The 19,660-nt window shown below is 40.3% G+C and overlaps 1 protein-coding gene across 1 annotated transcript in view; it reads left to right on the forward strand.

The window, feature by feature from the left end:
* Nucleotides 1-4,800: 4,800 nt before the first annotated feature.
* Nucleotides 4,801-19,660, forward strand: part of LOC114025327 (nuclear fragile X mental retardation-interacting protein 2-like) — an 18,776-nt gene continuing 3,916 nt past the window's right edge. Inside the window, exons 1-2 of the mRNA XM_027838734.1 lie at nucleotides 4,801-6,132; nucleotides 7,837-7,977. Coding sequence (XP_027694535.1) covers nucleotides 4,801-6,132; nucleotides 7,837-7,977 — 1,473 coding nt within the window. The remainder of the gene's footprint in view (nucleotides 6,133-7,836; nucleotides 7,978-19,660) is intronic.

Here is a 19,660-nt window from a genome sequence, read left to right on the forward strand (position 1 = left end):
ATAGGGTTGGTGTGAAAAAAGTACTTTGCAAACCTTAAGGGCCTGCAAAAATATGAGTTGTTAATCCTAGAGATTCAACTAAACGCTAATTAAAACAATTACTAACCAGCATAGCAAGCAGGATGAATGACAGAAAAGGATATATGACTCATTCCCTAGTAGATAATGGTCACAAGATACAAGCAGGCACTTCTCAAAAGAAGAAAAGCAAGCTATCAACAGCTATACACACAGACAAGCTTTGGAAGTTACAGGTTAAACTGACTATATATTTTCTTTATTTTTTTTTTCTTTTTCTGCTAGGCAATGGGGTTAAGTGACTTGCCCAGGGTCACACGGCTAGTGAATGTTATGTGTCTGAGGCCAGATTTGAACTCGGGTCCTCTTGACTCCAGGGCCGGTGCCCTATCCACTGCGCCACCTAGCTGCTCCCTGATTATGTATTTTCGAAGAAAAGTAAGATGCACAGAATGGAGATCTGTAATCTCATTTACAATCTTTTTTTGTTCTATTATATATATATATATATATATATATGGAAATATCTATTTTATTTTGTGTTTGTTAAGTTCAAAATAAAAATATTTCTAAATGCACATGAGATCAGAGAATTCAGAATTCAGAAGAGAAGATAGAAATTTTGTAACTGACCTGTTAAATTTAATAATATTTTTTTTAAAAAACTCAATAGAAGTTTACAATTTCACATAAAACCCTCTTTTCTATTCTCTTTTGTTTATTGAAATGTTCATGTGAGTGGATATGAGTTTATAATAAAAAAAAACTTTCAATGCTATAGAAAACTAAATAACCATATAAAATGCTTCAACTCGCTAATAATAAAGGAAATACACATTAGAACAACTCTTAGCTTGTTGTTGCAGGGAGGGGGGAGGGAAGGGAAGGAGATAATTCAGAACTTAAATTTTTTTAAATGAATATTACAAATTGTTTTTAAATGTAATTGGGAAAAAATAAAATATTATTATTTTTAAAACTCTAAGGTTCCACCTTATACTTATGAGATTGCCAAAGATGATTTAAAAAAAAAAAGTAAAATAGCCATTTTTAGAGGTGGTGTGAGAGAGCTAGCATACTAATGCATTGTTGGTGGAGCTGTGAATCTGTATAAACATTCTGGAAAGCATCTTTGAACCACCACCATCACCTCCCCAAATCACTAAACTGCACACATCCTTTGGTCCTGAGAGTCCACAAATAGAATCATACCTTGAAAGAGTTAAAAATCAGAAAGGACCCTTATGTGCAAACAAAAAAAAGTCATAACTGTGCTTTTTCTGTCATAACAAAAGAACTGGAAACTAAGGGGATGCCCAATAATTGGGGAATGGCTAAGCAAATTATGGCATATGAATGTAATGGAATTACACCATAAGAAATCATGAAAGAAATTGATTCAGAAAAACATGGGAGGATATGTATGAATTGAGACAAAATGAGGTGAGCAGAACCAAGCAAATAATTACAATACTGTGAAGAAAAACAATTTTAAAAGATTTAGAATCTCTGAAGGATGCAATGACCAATGATGATTCCCAAGGATTATTAACTACAAGCTGTCCTGCCTTACTCTGCAGAATTGTTGGCCTGGGGCAGTGGAGTCCAACTCAAATAAAAATTATTCCTACAGGCTGCATAATCACTTAGAAAACCACAAATTAACATTATCTATATTGTGTTGCATTTTTATTTATTTTGTTAAACATCTCCCAATTACATTTTAAGCTGGTTCTGGCTGCAATAGAATTTTGTTCCAGAGGTACAGAACGAGACATATGTTTTTTTGAACAAGGCCAATGTGTGTGTTTCTTTTGACTGACTATACTTATGATTACCAGGGTTTTTTAAAAAAAAATCTTTTGGTGGGTTAAGTAAGAGGAGGGGTAATGATGTGGTAGCAAAAAATAATTAGTGAAATAGAAAAAAAAGAGAAGAAAAAGCATGCAGAACAGAAGGAGGGATAAGTGGGACAGCTTGAGAATTAATTTACTGAATGAATGATATACTTTAAAAACAACTTGAAAGGAATGTAGATTCAGTTTCATGTAAAATCCTCTTCTGTTCTTTGTTCATGCAAATGGTCATATTTGCTGGTGTTTGTCAAGTTCAGAATAACAAAGAAAAATTTAATGAGTTGTTATTATTATCATCATTATTATTATTATTATTATTATTATTATTATTATTATTCCCACTTCCACACCTTTACCCAGAGTCCCAGACTGTCCCCCTTCCCTGGAATGCCTTTCTAATTGTGTAAATTCTATCCCATCTTTAAGGTCCAGCTCAAGTCAACACTTCAGATTGGCTTATATAATCTGACCATAAAAATGAAGGAGATATTAATTGCCTGCCTGAAAAGATCAGATATTTCCAACACTAATTACTTTGAAGTTGGGCTCCTTGTTCAGCCTAGATCAAAGGTGAGTCCGTCAACATGTCAGCATAGTATTAACGGAGCTGTTTCATTGAACAATAGCATGAATCCTGCACAGCTGCCTAGACATCTGAAGCTATAACATCCAGGATGTTAAACTAAATGAACTGATTTTTTAAAATGAAAATCTCTTGAAATTCCAGAGGCATCCTTTTAAAAAGTGTTTATCTGTTGCAAAACAACTTGGGAGTCTCAGATTTACTTTTCTGAGTTGCTCAATTGTTGGAAAACCTGGATAGACACTCATAAGTTTAATAATTCCAAGCAGTGACACTTTGGAGCCAAAGACAGAATCAAGGAAGGAAGGAAACAAGCATTTATTTAGCACTACTATGTGCCAGATATTTTAGAAATATTATCTCATTCAATCCTCTCAACAGCCCTGAAAGAGAATGTGCTATTATTGTCTCCATTTTACAGATGAGAAAACTGAGTCAGGCAGCAGTTAAATGATTTGCCCAGGGTCTCATAGCTAAGGAGTGTCTAAAATTGGATTTGAACTCAGGTCTTTCTGACTCTGGGCTCAGTGTTCTATCCATTGTGCCACCTAGCTGCCTCTGCTAAATCACAGAATTAGGGGATCAGAAGGGACCTCAGTGGCCATTTAATCTAACCTGTACCCACAAAGGAAACATGCCCAGAGGTGGAAGGGGCCTTTGAGGCCATGAGGTCCAACCCTCTTCATTTTGTAAATAAGGAAACCAAGGCATAAAGAGATTGTCCAAGTGACTTGTCCAGGGTCTCATAGCTTGAGTCTAGAAGATGTCAACTGTATTTTGGGGCAGTGATCATTGCTTGGAGATTTTTCTGGATATTGAACTCAGGTTGAACAATTTCTTCTTCATATACCTCTCTCAAATCTTTTCTTTTTCAGGAAAAATCAATGTTCATGTGGCATAATTTCAAGGTCCCTCACCATGCTTGTTACTTTCCTCTAGGTGTTCTTTGCCTTGGCAATATTTTTTCTAAATGTTGATTAACTGACTTCCTAAAAGTATGGTGCCCAGAACTGAACCCAATACTCCAGATAAAGGCAAAGTAGAGGGTGACTATCAATTTTCTTTCTTTCTTCCTTAGGCAATTGAGGTTAAGTGACTTGCCCAGGGTCACACAGCTAGAAAGTGTCAAGTGTTTGGTCTGAGACCAGATTTGAAATCAGGTCTTCCTGACTTCAGGGCCAGTGCTCTATCCACTGTGCCACCTAGCTGCCCCCACTATCACTTTTTTATTTCTGGATGTTACACTTCTCTCATGTGGGTCAAGATGGAGTTTACTTTTTTAGTTATCATATTTTATTGCTGAGTCATCTTGTGCTTGTGGTCCTGTAAAACTCCCAGATCCTTTTTGGATAAACTGATATCTAATCAGGCCTCTCCCATCTTATACTTGTATAGTTTTTTTTTTAATCTAAACTTAAGACATTTGTCCCTATTAAAAATTGTCCTATTCTTGGCACTTTAGCCTATTAAGTCTTTTTTGCATCCTAATTTGATGATCCAATGTGTTCATTTTTCCTGCCAGTTTTGAGCCATCTATAAATTTGAGAAGCATGCTAATCTGGGCTTTGAACCAAGGCAGTGATAAAAATGTTAATTAGCCAGAGATCTAACAGATCCCTGTGGCACTCCACCACAGATATCCTTATAATTTGCTATTGAACCTGCTACTTTTTGAGTCCAGAGAGTTAATTGCTGCTAATCCATCTAATTATGATCTCATTTAGGCATGGTTTGAAAGTCTGGCTTCACCACTTACAACCTTTGTAACCCTGGGCAAATCATTTATTTTTACTGTCCCTCAGTTTCCCCACCCCCAACCCCACAGCTTCAGAGGCCTGTTCTTTGTTTCCAAGGATTGCAGAGAGATGGGTGGGGAGGAATCAGGGTGCTTTACTAATGAATTCCAGTAGGAGGACCCACTTCAAATAACAGGTTTGATGCCACCTTTAGGAAGTTAGTTGTCCCTGCAGGAGAACCTACTGAGGAAGTGGAAAAGGAGCTGAGTCTGAGAGTCCTGCTGGCTGTGAGTAACATTTTAGGCCTATTCATTGCGATTTAACTTGGAAGTTTTGAGGGGGAGGCTATATGGGGAGGAGGGGTTTTACTGCCCCCAACTCGAACTTTTTTCTGAGTTTTGCCTTCTCCTTGTTTAAAATAGATTCAAGACTGAAAACTGAAAGGGGTTTGGGTGGTACCTCCCCGAGCAGGAAGGCCTAACCACTTGCAATGGAAGGAAAGTATACCCTGTCCCAGGCTAGGGTATCAGGCCAGAAACAGAATAAGAAAGCCAAAGGCAATTCCAAGGTCCAGAATGAAACAGGGAAAGCCATACAGAAATCCAAGATGGATGATGGGGAAAACAAGAAGCAGGCCTCCAGCCAGCATCCCAAGTCCATTGACTGTAAACTTAATGGTGAACTTCAAAAAGCTGAGCCTGATTTCAAAATGAACCCCAACATAAAGGCCAGCATCCTTGCGGAAACAGAAATTAGAACCAAGAATCTCAGTGAAAATAAGTATAAGGACAAAAAGCAGAAGCCTCTAGCGGACAAGCCCCCCACAGAGCAGGCTACAGCAGTTATTTCAAATGGAGTCAAACCCAAGCCTTCTGATTCATTCACTAATGAGCACAAGGACAGAGAGCCAGATAAGGATAGCAGTGGATCTGAGGAAGGCTATATCATCCCTAAGAAACAGAAGGCCAAGTACAATATGACTAGGTCTGAGGAAAACTTTAATTTAATGGGGTTCAAAATGGTAACCCCAGCCCCCAGGGTCCCCAACTTACAGCAGAGTTTTGAGAACCCCAAACTTTATTCTAATGGCCAAAGTGACATCAAAGTAGTTGGACCAAAGTCTGTCTGGAACTCTGAGAGGTGGGCAGTACGGGCAGGCCGTGGTAAACCTGGGCCTGGGCACATGCAGGAGAAGGCCTTTGATACCAAACCTGACCTGAACAATTCAAAGGTGGACCCGGGGCCCAAAATTGTGCCCACAGCTCCTGTTGTCCCCAAAGAGGAAGCATGGAGTCTGTTCAACCACCCCACGATTTTCTCAATAAACAACAGCAATGTTCCCAAAGTCACTTATGCCAGCAAAGTTAAGCAAAATCTATACAGGGTTCAGAGCCCTCCTATATGCCTAGAGTCATGCTCAGAGTCAGAATTGTCACCAGATCCCATAGCAGCACTGTCTTTATCATCTGCTATCACAGGGTCCCCCAGCCACTGGCTGACCCAAAGCCCTATGTCTGCCTTAAAGCCAGCGAATTCTCTGGATTTTGCTAACGGGCCTGAAAAAAGCATGAAGGCTGATAGTAACCAGGTGTTGCCATTGGAAGCCCGCCTGATCAGGCGTCCTTCTTCTAGCACCAAGTCAGTGATCCACAAAGTGAATCCAAACTGCCCACCTGTAGAGCCAAGTCTCTTTACCTGGTCCTCAAATGTGCCAGCTGCACTCACGGGCCTGACGCCAAACATCATGCCCCCCCAGACACAAACCCAAATGCTGAAGAAGATCTTCCAAAATGAGTGGGGTTTATCATTTATCACTGAGCCAAGCATCAGCCCTGAGATTGCCCAAGGGATAGCACCAGATCCAGAAGTCATACAGTCGCCACCACCACACGAGTATCCCAATTCTCTGGCTTCCCAGGAGACCAGTGAAAGCCCCTGTGTACCTGAGTATGTCTTGTTTCCCGAAGTCTACAATTGGAGCAAATGGCTTGGCCCTCCAGCTTTGGGGGACATCATAAAACCACCAGTCCCAATAGGAGAGAGCAAAGCATTAATGCTGGAGTCTATTTTTAGAGATGATCACATACAGCAAGCAAACCCCAAGAACCATAAGGCATTCACAGTTCTCCCCAATAATTACAAGATGGACAATACAGAGCCTCTTCCCATAAGCACTCTCCCTGACTCCACCTTGGAAGATTCAGAGCAGAAAAATGCCCGGGAGTCATTTGATGCCAGGGCTGCTGTTGAATACCACATGACTGAAATTAAATCTATCCTGGATAGACAGAAGCAAGATCCCAAAAGAGTAATCACTTATGATGAGTCCATGGACCATTCAGCACCATAAAGGTCCAAAGATAGGCTTCCTATTCAGAATCTGTTTGCAGCATTCAAAAAATTTGAAGAGAAGAGTTCTGTTTTTTCTATACAGTCATTCAAAGAGAAACAGACAACTGAAAATAAATGGACTTCATAAAGAATCAACAAATTAATTTCAAGAACTATATACTCATAGTTTCATCTCCAGTCCAGAAAAGTTTTTTTTTTTTTGTGGGGGGGGAAGCAAGAAGATCATTTTGTTTTGTTTTGGTGCACGAGCTTTTGCATTTTTTTTAAATTTCTGCATTTGATTTTGATTTTGCTGAAGATTTGCAGACATGGACTTGAACCCCCAGTGAGGGTTCTGAAGATCCTACTGTCATCAATTTGGACAATAACTGACCCCTGACCCCAGAGACAACTCTGTGGGAAAGGTCTCAAACTGTTTTTTGATTTTGTTCCTTGGACATTATCCTTTTCCAGCTCCTCCCATCCCCCCAGTCCTATGGTTTCCTTTCTTTTCTTCTCCTTCCTTTCCTTTCCTTTCCTTTCCTTTCCTTTCCTTTCCTTTCCTTTCCTTTCCTTTCCTTTCCTTTCCTTTTCTTCTCTCCCCTCACCCTGACTTGGACAGGGATTGCATTTTGCACAGTTCTGGCTGATATTGCCAGAAGTACAGCAGCCCAAACTGAATGGGGGGGAAGAGGGGCTGGGGAAAGGTGGAGGGGTGAAACAGGATGAGAAAAGAGAAGTAAACCCTCCAATTCTGGAGTAGTATGTAGTATAGCGTTGCCAAGGCTTCTCTTCCTTATTTGGGGTTTTACAATAGAAGAATTCCTAGGAATAGTGTTTGAAGACAAGTTATAGAACAAATAGTTGTTTTAGGTGTTTGATATGAAAAGGGAAGAAAAATTCTGTTCTTGCATTTCTCTATTCTTGTATAACTGAGATAAAAAATCTACCCTGCTTGTCACCTACATTAGCCTAACTTCTCACAAAGGCTAGATGTGCAGGGCTTTTCTGTTCTTTCTTTGCCAATCTTAACAGAAATGCAATGCCCCTACAAACCATCTCCAAAAAACGTTGGGCAGGGGCAGATGGGAGGCAATGGGAGGTGGGGGAGAATGAAGTTTCACCATGTTTGTTTCTGGAAGGTGAGCAGTGAACAAAGAGGCTCCGTGGAAGGAACCCTTCTCCACTTTCCTGAAATCTGTGTGCTTTTAAACTATATTGCTTCTAAGTCTCTTTTGAATATAGATAGAGTGGGGTATGCCAACCTCCCGTGCCAGTAGCTTGGTACTCTAGTATAGTCTTATTTGACCAGTTTGCCCCCCAAGATTTGCAGCACCTGGAGAGACCGAACCCAGATGGCAGTGATGTCCGACTTCAAGAGGTCACCAGCAGCACCAGTGAAAGACCCAGAGGGATTCAGCTGTGCCAAGAACCATCGCACTTCTCCTGCCAAGTCCGTCACCAGATTCCTGTCCGGCAAAGAAAGTCTGCTAACGTTTTTGTGTGAATGTTTACAATGCTTCTTTGGCCAGTTCTATTAAATTTCTTTAGATCTAACTTGTTGTCAGACGTGATTCAATACAGCAAAGGAGGGAGCAGAGGGGAGGGTGTTGCATGTGGATGGGGGCAGGAGTAGAGTTGTATGGTTGGCACTATCCACAGCTTCCCCCTCATATAAACGAGAATACTTGGCAAAGGGCAAAGCTAAGGAATAATCAACAGCAAACTGCCCTGAGATCTGGGAAGAAACAGGCAAGTTGACCCACAATCTCCTTGGATATTTCTTAACATCCATTTCATATTTGGTTACTAGAAAAAAAAAATCTGGAAGAACTTAACTAGCATGGGCCCACCCATCCCCCTATTCCCCAAGGGAACAGACAAGGAAACTGAGGATCAGAGACAAGATCACACAAATAGTAAATAGCATAGGCAGGATGAGAGGCCAGATTTCCTGACTTCACCACATCACCACCACAGACAGTTATAACACCCTGGATAGGAGAGATATCAGTAAGCCAAGCTCCTCATTTTGTGGGAAAAGAAACTGTGACCTATGATAGAAAAGGATTTAGCAAAGAGGGAAGATTTGAACCCAGGCTGTCTACCTGCTCCACTTTCCATCACACTGACCTTGGTCTACAAAAGAGAACAGGAAAGAAGGGAAGGGAACATGCATTTCTTAGGCTCTTATTTTGTGCCAGACACAGTGACTAAGCAGTTTATAGATACTATTTCATTTTATCCTCACAGCATCGCTGCAAAAGAGAAAGGGAAAAGGAAAGGAAAAGAATAAGCGTTAAATAGGTACCAACTGGAGGGTGGCTAGGTGGTGCAGTGGATAGAGGCTGGGCTGAAGTCAGGAGGACCTGGGTTCAAATCTGTTCTAAGACACTTACTAGCTGAGTAACCCTGGGCAAGTCACTTTACCTTGTTTGCCTCAGTTTCCTCAACTGGAAAAGAAAATGGCAAACCACTCCAGTATCTGCCAAGAAAAACTCCAAATGGGGTCACAGAGAGTGGGGACACAACTGAACTGAAAAAAAATGTGTCAGCAACTGTGCTAAATACTTTAAAGATATGGTCTCATCCCCCCCCCCCCACAATAGCACAAAGAAGGGGAAGGAAAGGAAAAAAAAAGCAATTAATAGGTTTTTACAATGTGCCAGACACTGTGCTAAATGACTGAGATTTATTAGATCATTTCATCTTCACAACATCTCAAAAAAAATAGAAAACAGGGAAGGAAAGATTTAGCAGGCAACTCATATGGGCTAGGCACTGTGCTAAACACTTCACTGGTGATCGCTCACTTTATCCTAACAAAATAGCTACAGAGAGGACATGGAAGGAAAGGGAAATGCATTTATTAGCCACCTACTATGTGCCAGGCACTGTGTTATGCTAGTGCTTTACAGAGATGATCTGATTTTTATCTTTACAACATCTCTAGAAAAGAGAAGGAAGAGAATAGATGGGAACAAGTACTTATTAGACACCAACCATATGCCAGGAAGTTTACAAAGCACTCTGTGGATATGTTTATCATTTGATCCTCACAATATCTCTACAAAAGAGAAGAAGAAGGGAGGGAAAGAAACAAATATGCATTAGGTAGCTACTATGCGCCAAGCACTGTGCTCAAAACTTTATAGATCACTCATTTTTCCACACATCGCTACATAAGAACATACACTACAAAGGAAGGGACAGAGAAAAATACTTATTAGCCTCATACTATGTGCCAGGCACTGTGCTAAGCACTTTGCAAATATTATCTCATTTTCCATCACATCTCTAGAGAAGAGAAGGAAGGGAAGGGGAATGGAGGGGAGGGGAGGGAAAGGGAGGGGAGAGAGGGGAGGGGGAGGAGGGAAAAGGAAGGGAAGAGAGGGAAAGGAGGAGGAGGGGAAGGAGAAAGGAGGGAAAGGGAGGGGAGGGGAGGAGAAGGGAGGGAAAGGAGGAGGAGGGAAAAGGGAAAGGAGGGAAAGGGAGGGGAGGGGAGGGAAAAGGAAGGGAAGAGAGGGAAAGGAGGAGGAGGGGAAGGGAGGGGAGGGGAGAAGAGAGGGGAGGGGAAGGGAGGGGAGGGGAAGGGAGGGGAGGCGAGAAGCATTTATTACACATGCACTACATGCCAAGCAGTTTGCTAAATATTTACAAATAGCATCTCTTTTATCTTCCAAACATCTTTACAAAAACTAAAGGGCATGGAAGGAAACAAGTATGTATTGGACACCTGCTATATGCCAGGCTGTGTGGTAAACACTCTATGGATATCACTCTTTATCCTCAAAACAGCTATAGAAAAGAGAAAAGAGAAGAAAGTAAATGAGAATATGCACTTATTAGACACCCATTATATTCCAGGTCCTATGCTAAATACTTTACAAATATTTTTATCATTTTATCCTCACTGCATCTCTACAAAAGAGAAGAAGGATGAGAAGAGAAAGGAACAAGTATTTATTAGACACGTTCTATGTGTCAGGCACTGTACAATGCACTTTATAGGTGTTTTCTCATTTAATCCTCAAAACATCTCTACAAGAGGAAACAGAGAAGGGAAAAGAAGGAAGCAAGCACTCATTAGACACCAACTATACGCAAGGCACTATGGCCACTCCTTTACTCCTATTGTATCACTTTATCCTCACAACATCTCTACAAAAGAGAAAGGAGAAGCTAAGGGAAAGGAACAAGCATATATTAGGCACCCACTATGTGCTAGGCAGTTTGTTAAACACTTTACAAATATAATTTCTTTTTATCTTCAAAACATCTTAACAAAGAAAAGGGGTTAAGGAAGGAAACAGACAGCTAGGCAGTGCAGTGGGTAGAGCACTGGGCTTGGAGTCAGGAAGACCTGAGTTCAAATCTGGCCTCAGACAGTTGTTAGCTGTGTGACCCTGGGCAAGTCACTCCACCCTATTTGCCTCAGTTTCGTCATCTGTAAAATGAGCTGGAGAAGGAAATGGCAAACCGCTCCAGTATCTCTGCCAAGAAAACTCCAAATGGGGTCACAAAGAGTCAGATGCAACTAAATGATATCAACAAAAAAGAAAGAAAACAAACATTTATTAGGCAACTACTCTTTTGTTTTGTTTTAGGCAGTTGGGGTTAAGTGACTTGCCCAGGGTCACACGGCTAGTAAGCAGGCAACTACTTTTGACCAAGCAGTTTGTTAAGTACTCTGCTGATATTATCTCATTTTATCCTCAAAATCTCTCTATAAAAGAGAAAAGGTAAGGAAATATGTGGTGGTAAGCACTTATTAGACATGAACTGTATGCTAAGTTCTATGCTGAGTAATTTACAGATATTTTATCGGCATCTCCATGAAAGAGAAAAGGGGAGGAAAGGGAAGGAAAAAAGCATTTATTAGGCACCTATTATGTGCCAAGGACCATGATAAACTCTTTACAAATATTATCTCATTTTATGTTCAAAGTATCTTTATAAAGAGAAGGAGGTATAAGGGGAACAAACATTTATTAGGCCCCTACTGTATTCCAGGAACCAGACTAAGCCCTCTTCTCATATTTTATCATTTTGTCCTCAGAACATCTCTACCAAAGAGAAAAGAGAACAGAAGGGTAGGAAAGAAATATTTATCATGCTCTTATTATGTAGCTGGGCACTATGGGAAACATTTTACAGCTATCTCATTTTTTACTTAAAACATCTCTAGAAAAGACAGGAAGGAAAAATAGAAGACAATGAACATTTATTAGACACCAGCTGTGTTCTAGGCCCTATGGTAAGGACTTTACTGATATTTTATCATTTTATCCTCACAACATCTCCATGAAAGAGAAAGGGGAAGGGAATAAAACAAGCATTTATTAAGCATCTCCTATGTGCCAGGGACTGTGCTAAACTCTTTACAAATATTATCTCATTTTATCTTCAAAACATCTTTATAAGGAGAAAGAGGTATGAAGGGAACAATCACTTTTAGGCACCTACTATGTGCAAGTAACTATACTAAGTCCTTTACTCATATTTTGTCATTTTATCCTCAGAACATCTCAACTAATGAGAAAAAAAATAATAGAAGGGTAGGAAACAAGCATTTATTATGCTCTTACTGTGTGCCAGGCATTGTGCTAAAGACTTTAGAGATATTATCTCATTTTATCCTCAAAATATCTATAAAAAGAGAGGAGAGAAGGAAATAAGCACTTATTAGACACCAACTATATGCCAGGACATATATGATGTAATTTTATATCCAAAACATTTTTATAAAAATGAAAAAGGAAAGGAATTGTAGGAAATATGCATTTATTAGACACCATCTTTGTGCAAGGCCTGTGATAAGCACTTGACTAATTTTTTTTATTTTATTCTCACAGTATCTCAACCAAAGAAAAAAAGGGAAAAGAAGAGAAGGGAAAAGCATTTAGAAGCACCCCCACTATGAGCAAGGCAATGTACTAAATAGTTTAATGAAATGAACTCATTTTATGTTCAAAACATCTTTACAAAAAGAAGGAGATACGGAAGAGAACGAGATTTGTCAGGCATCTACTTTGTGCCAGGCAGTGTACTAAACATTTCCTGAGGTTACCTCTTTTTATCCTCAAAAGATCTCTGGAAAAGAGAAAAGGGAAGGAAATAGATGAGAATAAACATCTATTAGACACCAACTGTGTGCCAGGCCCTAAGTTAAGCAATTTCCAGATAGTTTATCATTTTATACACCACTCTATTTCTTAGCCAGTCCCAGATTGTTTTCATGATTACTGCTTTGTAATACAGTTTGAGATCTGGGAGGGCTAGGCTACCTTCTTTCACATTTTTTATAAAGATGTTTTAAAGATAAAATGAGATAACATCTGCCTGGCATATAGTGGGTGCATAATAAATGTGTGTTCCCTTCCCTTCTCTTTTCTCCTTTATAGAGATATTGAGAGGATAAATAATCTGTGATGTGATTAACATCAGGCATGGCATGTAGTTGGTATCTAATAAGTGCGTATTCCCATTTATTTTCTTCCTTTTTCTCTTTTCTAGAGCTGTTGAGAGGATAAAATGAATAAGTATCTATAAAGTGCTTAGCATAGAGCCTGGCATATTTTAAGAGCTAAATCAGCACTTTTCCAGTTCCTGTCCCCAACATCTTTGTAGTGATGTTGTGCAAGAAAAAAATGAGATATCTATAAAATTTTTATGTGCCTAATAAATGCTTGTTTCTTTCCCTTCACTTGCCTTTTCTCTTTTATAAAGATGCTGTGAGGATAAAATGATAAAATATGACTAAAAGGCATAGCACCACGGCTAGCATATAGTTGGTGTCTAATAAATGACTGTTCCCTTCATTTCCTGTCTTTTTTTCTCTTTCATAAAGATGTTGTGAGTATAAAATGATAAAGAGTTTGTAAAGTGCTTAGCATAGGACTTCACATATAGTTGGTGCCTAATAAATGCATGTTCTCATCTATTTCCTTCCCTTTTCTCTTTTCTAGAGATGTTTGGAGGATGAAAAGAAGTAACATCTCTAAAGTGTTCACTGCACTGCCTGACACACGGTAGGTGTCCAATAAATGCTTTTCCTCTTAATATCCCCTTTTCTTTGTGAAGATGCTTTGAAGATAAAATAAGATCATATTTTGTAAGGTACTTGGCACAGTGCCTAGCAAATAACATGTGCTTAAATAAATACTTGTTTCCTTTCCTTTCCTTCTCTTTTGTGAAATGGATTTCCTACACTGTACGAAATGGCCATAAGTAATCTAGTGTGTGATAAACCCAAAGATCAAAGTATTTGGGACAAAAACTGCTGGGAAAGCTGGAAAGCAATTTGGCAGAATCTAGGTAAAGACCAACATTCACACTATATACCAAGATAAGGTCAAAATGAGTATGTAATTTAGACATAAACAAAGACATCATAAGGAAACTAGGGGAGCATAGAAAATTTTACTTGCCAGATCTATGAATAAGAGAAGAATTTATGACTAAACAAGAGATGGAGAGCATTACAGGATGTAAATGGATTATTTTGATTACATTAAATTAAAAAAGGCTAACACAAACAAAACCAATGCAGCCAAGATTAAAAGGAAAGCAGGAAACTGGGAGTGGGGGTAGATTTACACCAAGTTTCTCTGATACAGGCTTCATTTCTCAAATATATAGAGAACTGAGTCAAATTTATAAGAATATGGGTGATTCTCCAATTGATGGTCAAAGGATATGAACATGCAGTTTTCAGATGAAGAAATCAAAGCTAGCTATAGTTATATGAAAAATGTTCTAAATCACTATTGATTAGAGAAATGCAAATTAAAACAACTCTGAGGTACTATCTCACACCTATCAGATTAGCTAATGTGACAGAAAAGGAAAACAAGTGTTGGAGAGGATGTGGGAAAACTGGGACAATAAAAAACATTGTCGGTAGAATTGTAAACTGCTCCAACCATTCTGAAGAACAATTTGGAGCTATGCCCAAACCATGCATACCCTTTGACCTAGCACTAACACTACTAGGTGTGTACCCCAAAGAGATCAAAGAAAAAGGAAAAGGACCTATATATACAAAAATATTTATAGCAGCTCTTTTTGTGGTGGCAAAGAATTGGAAATTGAGGGGATGCCCATCAATTGGGGAAAGGCTGAACAAGGTGTGATATATAATTGTGATGGAATGCTATTGTGCTCTAAGAAGTGATGACTGGGGCAGCTAGGGGGCGCAGCAGATAGTGCACTGGCCCTGGAGTCAGGAGGACCCGAGTTCAAATCCAGCCTCAGACACTTGACACTTACTGGCTGTGTGATCCTGGGCAAGTCACTTAACCTCAATTGCCTCACAAAAAAAAAAAAAAGAAAAAAGAAATGATGAGCAGGATGGTGTCAAAAAAACTTGGTAAGACTTACATGAACTGATGCAAAATGAAGTGAGCAGAATCAGAACATTGTACACAATAAAAGCAATACTGTACGATGATCAACTGTGAATAACTTAGCTATTCTGAGCAAGACAACGATCTAAGACAATTTCAAAGTACCCATGATGAAAAATGCTAGCCGTCTCCTGGGAAAGAACAGATGGCGTCTAAATGAAGATTGAAGCATACTTTTTTACTTTCTTTATTTTTCTTGGGTTTTATTTTGGTCTGTGTTTTCTTTTGCAACATGGCTAATATGGAAATATGTTTTGCAGGATTTCAAATGTATAATTTATATCAAATTGCTTGCCTTCTCAAGGAAGGAGAGAGGGAGGAAGAGAATTTGGAACTCAAACTTTTTTGTTTTTTTGGGTTTTTTTTTCTAGGCAATGGGGTTAAGTGACTTGCCCAGGGTCAGACAACTAGTATGTGTCATGTGTCTGAGGCTGGATTTGAACTCTGGTCCTTCTGACTCCAGGGCCAATGCTCTATCCACTGTGCCACCTAGCTGCCCCTGGAACTCAAACTTTTTAAAAACTAATGTTTAAAAAAATTTTACATGTAATTGAGAAAAAATAAAATAAAGAGAAAAACATCTTTACAAAGAGAAGGGGATATTGAAGGGAGCAAACATTTATCGGAAACCTATGATGTGCCAAGCGCTGTGCTAAACACTTGATAAATATTTCACTTTTTTTCTATAACATGATTACAAAGATGATGGGGAAGGGAGAGATGAAAGTGTTTATTATGCCCTTATTATGTGCCAGGCACTGTGCTAAGCGCTTTACAAATAGTATCTCATTTTAGTACAACATTTCTAGAAAACAGAAAAGGGAACGACGTAGAAGGAAACATTTATTAGATGCCAACTACATGCTAAGACTCTGGGCTAAGCCTTTTACTTATATTTTATCATTTTATCCTCACAACATTTCTACAAAAGAGAAAAGAGAAAGGAAGGTCAGGGAACAAGCATTTATTACACACCTACTGTTTGTCAGGCTGCGTACTAAACACTTTACAAATAGTATCTCATGTTATCCTCACAACATCTCTTAAAAAGAACAAAGGGAAGGGAATAGAAGGAAATAATCATTTATTAGACACCAACTATATACCAGGCACTGTGCTATGCATTTTTCTTATCTCATTTTATCCTCAAAATTTTTTTAGAAAAGAAACCCAGGAGGGAACGGTAAGTGAAGGAGCTGGAAATGAGACCCAGTCAGGGGAAGGGACTTGGTCCAGGTCCCACAGGCAGAACCGCTGAATCAACTGAAGCCTCCTCAGCATTTTTCACTCTCCCCCTCCAGTCCCTGCTTTCACAGTGGGTTCCTTCAAATTGTAACTGTGGCATTGGAGGGAGTAATGAACATCAAGTCACAGGATCTGAGTTCCAGTCTTGAGTCTATCACTTACTACCTGCGTGACCTTGAGCAAGTCTCTTGGCCTCTATTTCCTTATCTGGAAAATGGGAGGGTTGGATGAGATGGTCTCTACAATCTCTTCCAGCTCCGCTTCTGGGATCTCAAGCTCCCATGATTTAACGAGCTCTGTTTTCAGCTAACGGCATATGAACTTCTCATTAAGGAGAGGAGAACTTAGAACAGAGCCTACCTCGGCGATCCCCCTCAAGGCACAATCCGTAAAGGGTCAGCTTGTAGACCAAGTGGGAAAAGTCTCCTTCCTCTTCCCAGGTTGTCTTAGTCAGACAGCTACCTATTTATTCAATAAACACAAATATAGAGGAGATATTTTCTGGGGGGGAATCAATACTTTTAAAGATAAAACCTGTCAATGGAACTGGTAGCTATGGCCTCAAATAAATTAAGTTTACATCTTGAGCAGACTGTCATGCAACAGTGTGACAGCCACTGACAAATTGAATTACCATAGGAGTACATCATTCACCAAAGTATTATTGATGCTGACAGAAGGATATTGAATTTAAATTATTCATTTTTATTGATTGGACAGCCAGTTTTTACCAGGAAGAGGGGGGAAGGGAGCTGGGTTGTCAGAATTGGATTGTACATCCTCATCCCCATGGCGGGGCTCTCGATAGCCCTTGGCAGATTTGTGAAACCACGGGTGGTCTTGGGGGGGTTTCTTCTCATCCCCATTGGTGGTCCCCTTCTCACCCATGAGACAGTTGCTTTCCCTGTTCTCCTACCAAATCCCATGGGAATATCAGCTTTCCCAGCTTCCCAGCTCTTTCATAGCTAGGCCCCAGAGAACCAGGGAGTCAGCCAGAAGCCTCCCTGGGCATACAGACAGCAGCCATGCCTGAAGAGAAGTTACCACACCCTCCAGGAAGCAGCAAAGCCTTCCTGACCTTGGTATAATATTTAGAGCTAGAAGAGACCTTAGAAATAGATCATCTAGTTCAAGATCCTCTTGTTACAGAGGAAGAAAATGAGGCCCAGAGAGGAAAGTCTAACAGCTGGCGAGTAGCGAAGTCTGGATTTGAACCCAGGGCCTTTGACTCCAAATCCAGTGCTCTTTCCACTAACCTTCCTAAGATAGAAACACTAAGCTGCCCTCCCCTAACCCCACCCTACCCCCCCAAAAAAGAAAAACAACCTTGAAACACAACGGGAATTCAAATGGGTAGACAGAAAAACAAGCTTTCATTTTCTACTGACATGCAGAGGGCTGAAGACAAAAATCCCATGCAGTGAGAAACATATCCAAAGCCATAGTCATAGAGGAAGGCCTGATTTCCTCAGGCCTCTGTCCTGGTCTTTCCGTAGGCAGAACTTGCCACTGAATATTGGGCTCTAAGACCTTGCTGGGAAGTGATTGCTGCCTTGGTGTCTCTCTCAGGACCTACCACCCCAGGAGTACCCCAACCCATTCATTTTACAAAGGAAGAAACCGAGACCTATAGAGGGGAAAGGACTTCCCCAAGGTCATCGTGACTGTCTGACAGATAGATCTCTGTTAAGAGTCAGGACCTACACACTCCTATGACAGGCTCTCTGCTCTGAACACACCCATTGCTCCTGCCTGGTACCCCTACCATAGACTTTTCTCTAGTTTGTGGGAAAACCCTTATAATATAGTTATAGAGAAGGCCTTATAATACCTACTCTTAAGGACTGAGTCCTAGGGTGAAATATCTGGACCTGGAAGGAATCTTTGCAGCCATGTAGGCCAGTGACATCAAACTCAAATAGTAACAGGGCCTATTAAACCATACATAAGAAACTCTGTGGGGAAATACTAACTTAGGATACCACATATGTTCATATATACATATATATATATATATGTATATATATGTATATGTGTATGTATGTATGTGTGTATATATACCTACACATACATATACATATATATACATATGTATGTATGTATTTTATTAATATAACAACACATTAGAATCACATAGGACTGACTTGGGAATCTGGTTCGGCCACATTTGAGAGTGTTGTGGACCACGTGTGGCCAGGGCCACACGTTTAATGCCTCTGATCTAGTCCAACCTTTGTGTCTTATAGAGTAGGTTAGGTGACCCACCTGAGGACCCAGATTTAGAAGTGGAAGGTGTCTTAGAGTCCATCCAGGTCCTGTGGTATCTGGTAGCCATGTGGGCCTTGTTCTTCTATGCCACTGTTTGTGTGTCCCTGAGTCAACACCTCCGAGACTGGGCTGGCATCTCATTTCTGTGTCTGAAGAGTAGGGATTCTGGGGGAAGGGTTCCACTGGCCACCGTGTGATGATCTTTTTTGTGACAAGATGCCATCAAGGCTGGTCTTACCGGGTTAAGCAATGGGCTAGTAGCCCCTAATGAGAACTGATCCCAGACTAGTGTCTGAGAGTTTTATTCTGAAGACTCAACTGTCTCTACTAGTGGGTAGAAGCTACAGGGAAGGGGCTAATTCCCATTTCCTGAGAACGCCCTACCTAGGCAGGGCCTGCTCTGACACCACTGTCTTTCTCTTCCACTGTTATAATTTTCTTCACCTGAGTCCCATCCCCTCAGATGACTTAGTTTACTAATTCATGACAAATTAAGTCACCCTAAGGGTGACCCTATGGTTGATAACAAGAGAACTGAGTACTTACAGCCAGATTTATTTGCATTTTGGCAGGGGCCTTCAGGAAACTCAATGCAGTAGCACAAAGGATTTGATCTTTATATATGGAAATTACAAGCAGTATTATGGGCTAATGAGTAAGATACTGGGGGGCAGTGGATAGAGCTCTTGGGGCCCCTCATATAACCCAATGGAGTCATCTATTGCCCTGATTAGGCCACGCCCAGAGGAGTGTCAGGGCCAGGCAGGGGGTTTGGAGACAAACAGGAATCTGAGGTCTTCGCAGCAGTTTCAGGGGGTTTGTCTGTCACCTTCAAAAGATGCCTTGTTTCATTTTTTAATTAAACAAGAAAGGAGATTTTACTTTTTCAACCCCCTCTGGGGGAAAAAAAACAATTTATGTCTATGAATTTTACAGTCACCAAGATGTTTTATCTTAATTGGTTTGGGGTCTTTTTAATTAAAACATGCACATATTTCTGCATGGCTGTTGGGAAAGCTTAGAAATTAGGCAGTTACAGGTGGGCCTCAGGTAAGGAATCTTCTTTGCAGTTGGAGAATCAGGGGACCAGGGAGACAGCAACCACAGGGACCAGGAGGCTGGCTCACTCAGCCTGCCACCCTCACTCAGGAGATGACTGTGTGCTTCACATTAGGGAAGGAAGGAAGGAAGGAAGGAAGGAAGGAAGGAAGGAAG

Source organism: Vombatus ursinus, unplaced genomic scaffold (genome assembly GCF_900497805.2).
Source record: "Vombatus ursinus unplaced genomic scaffold, bare-nosed wombat genome assembly UNPS02004596.1, whole genome shotgun sequence".
In the NCBI taxonomy this organism is placed as follows: Eukaryota; Metazoa; Chordata; class Mammalia; order Diprotodontia; family Vombatidae; genus Vombatus; species Vombatus ursinus.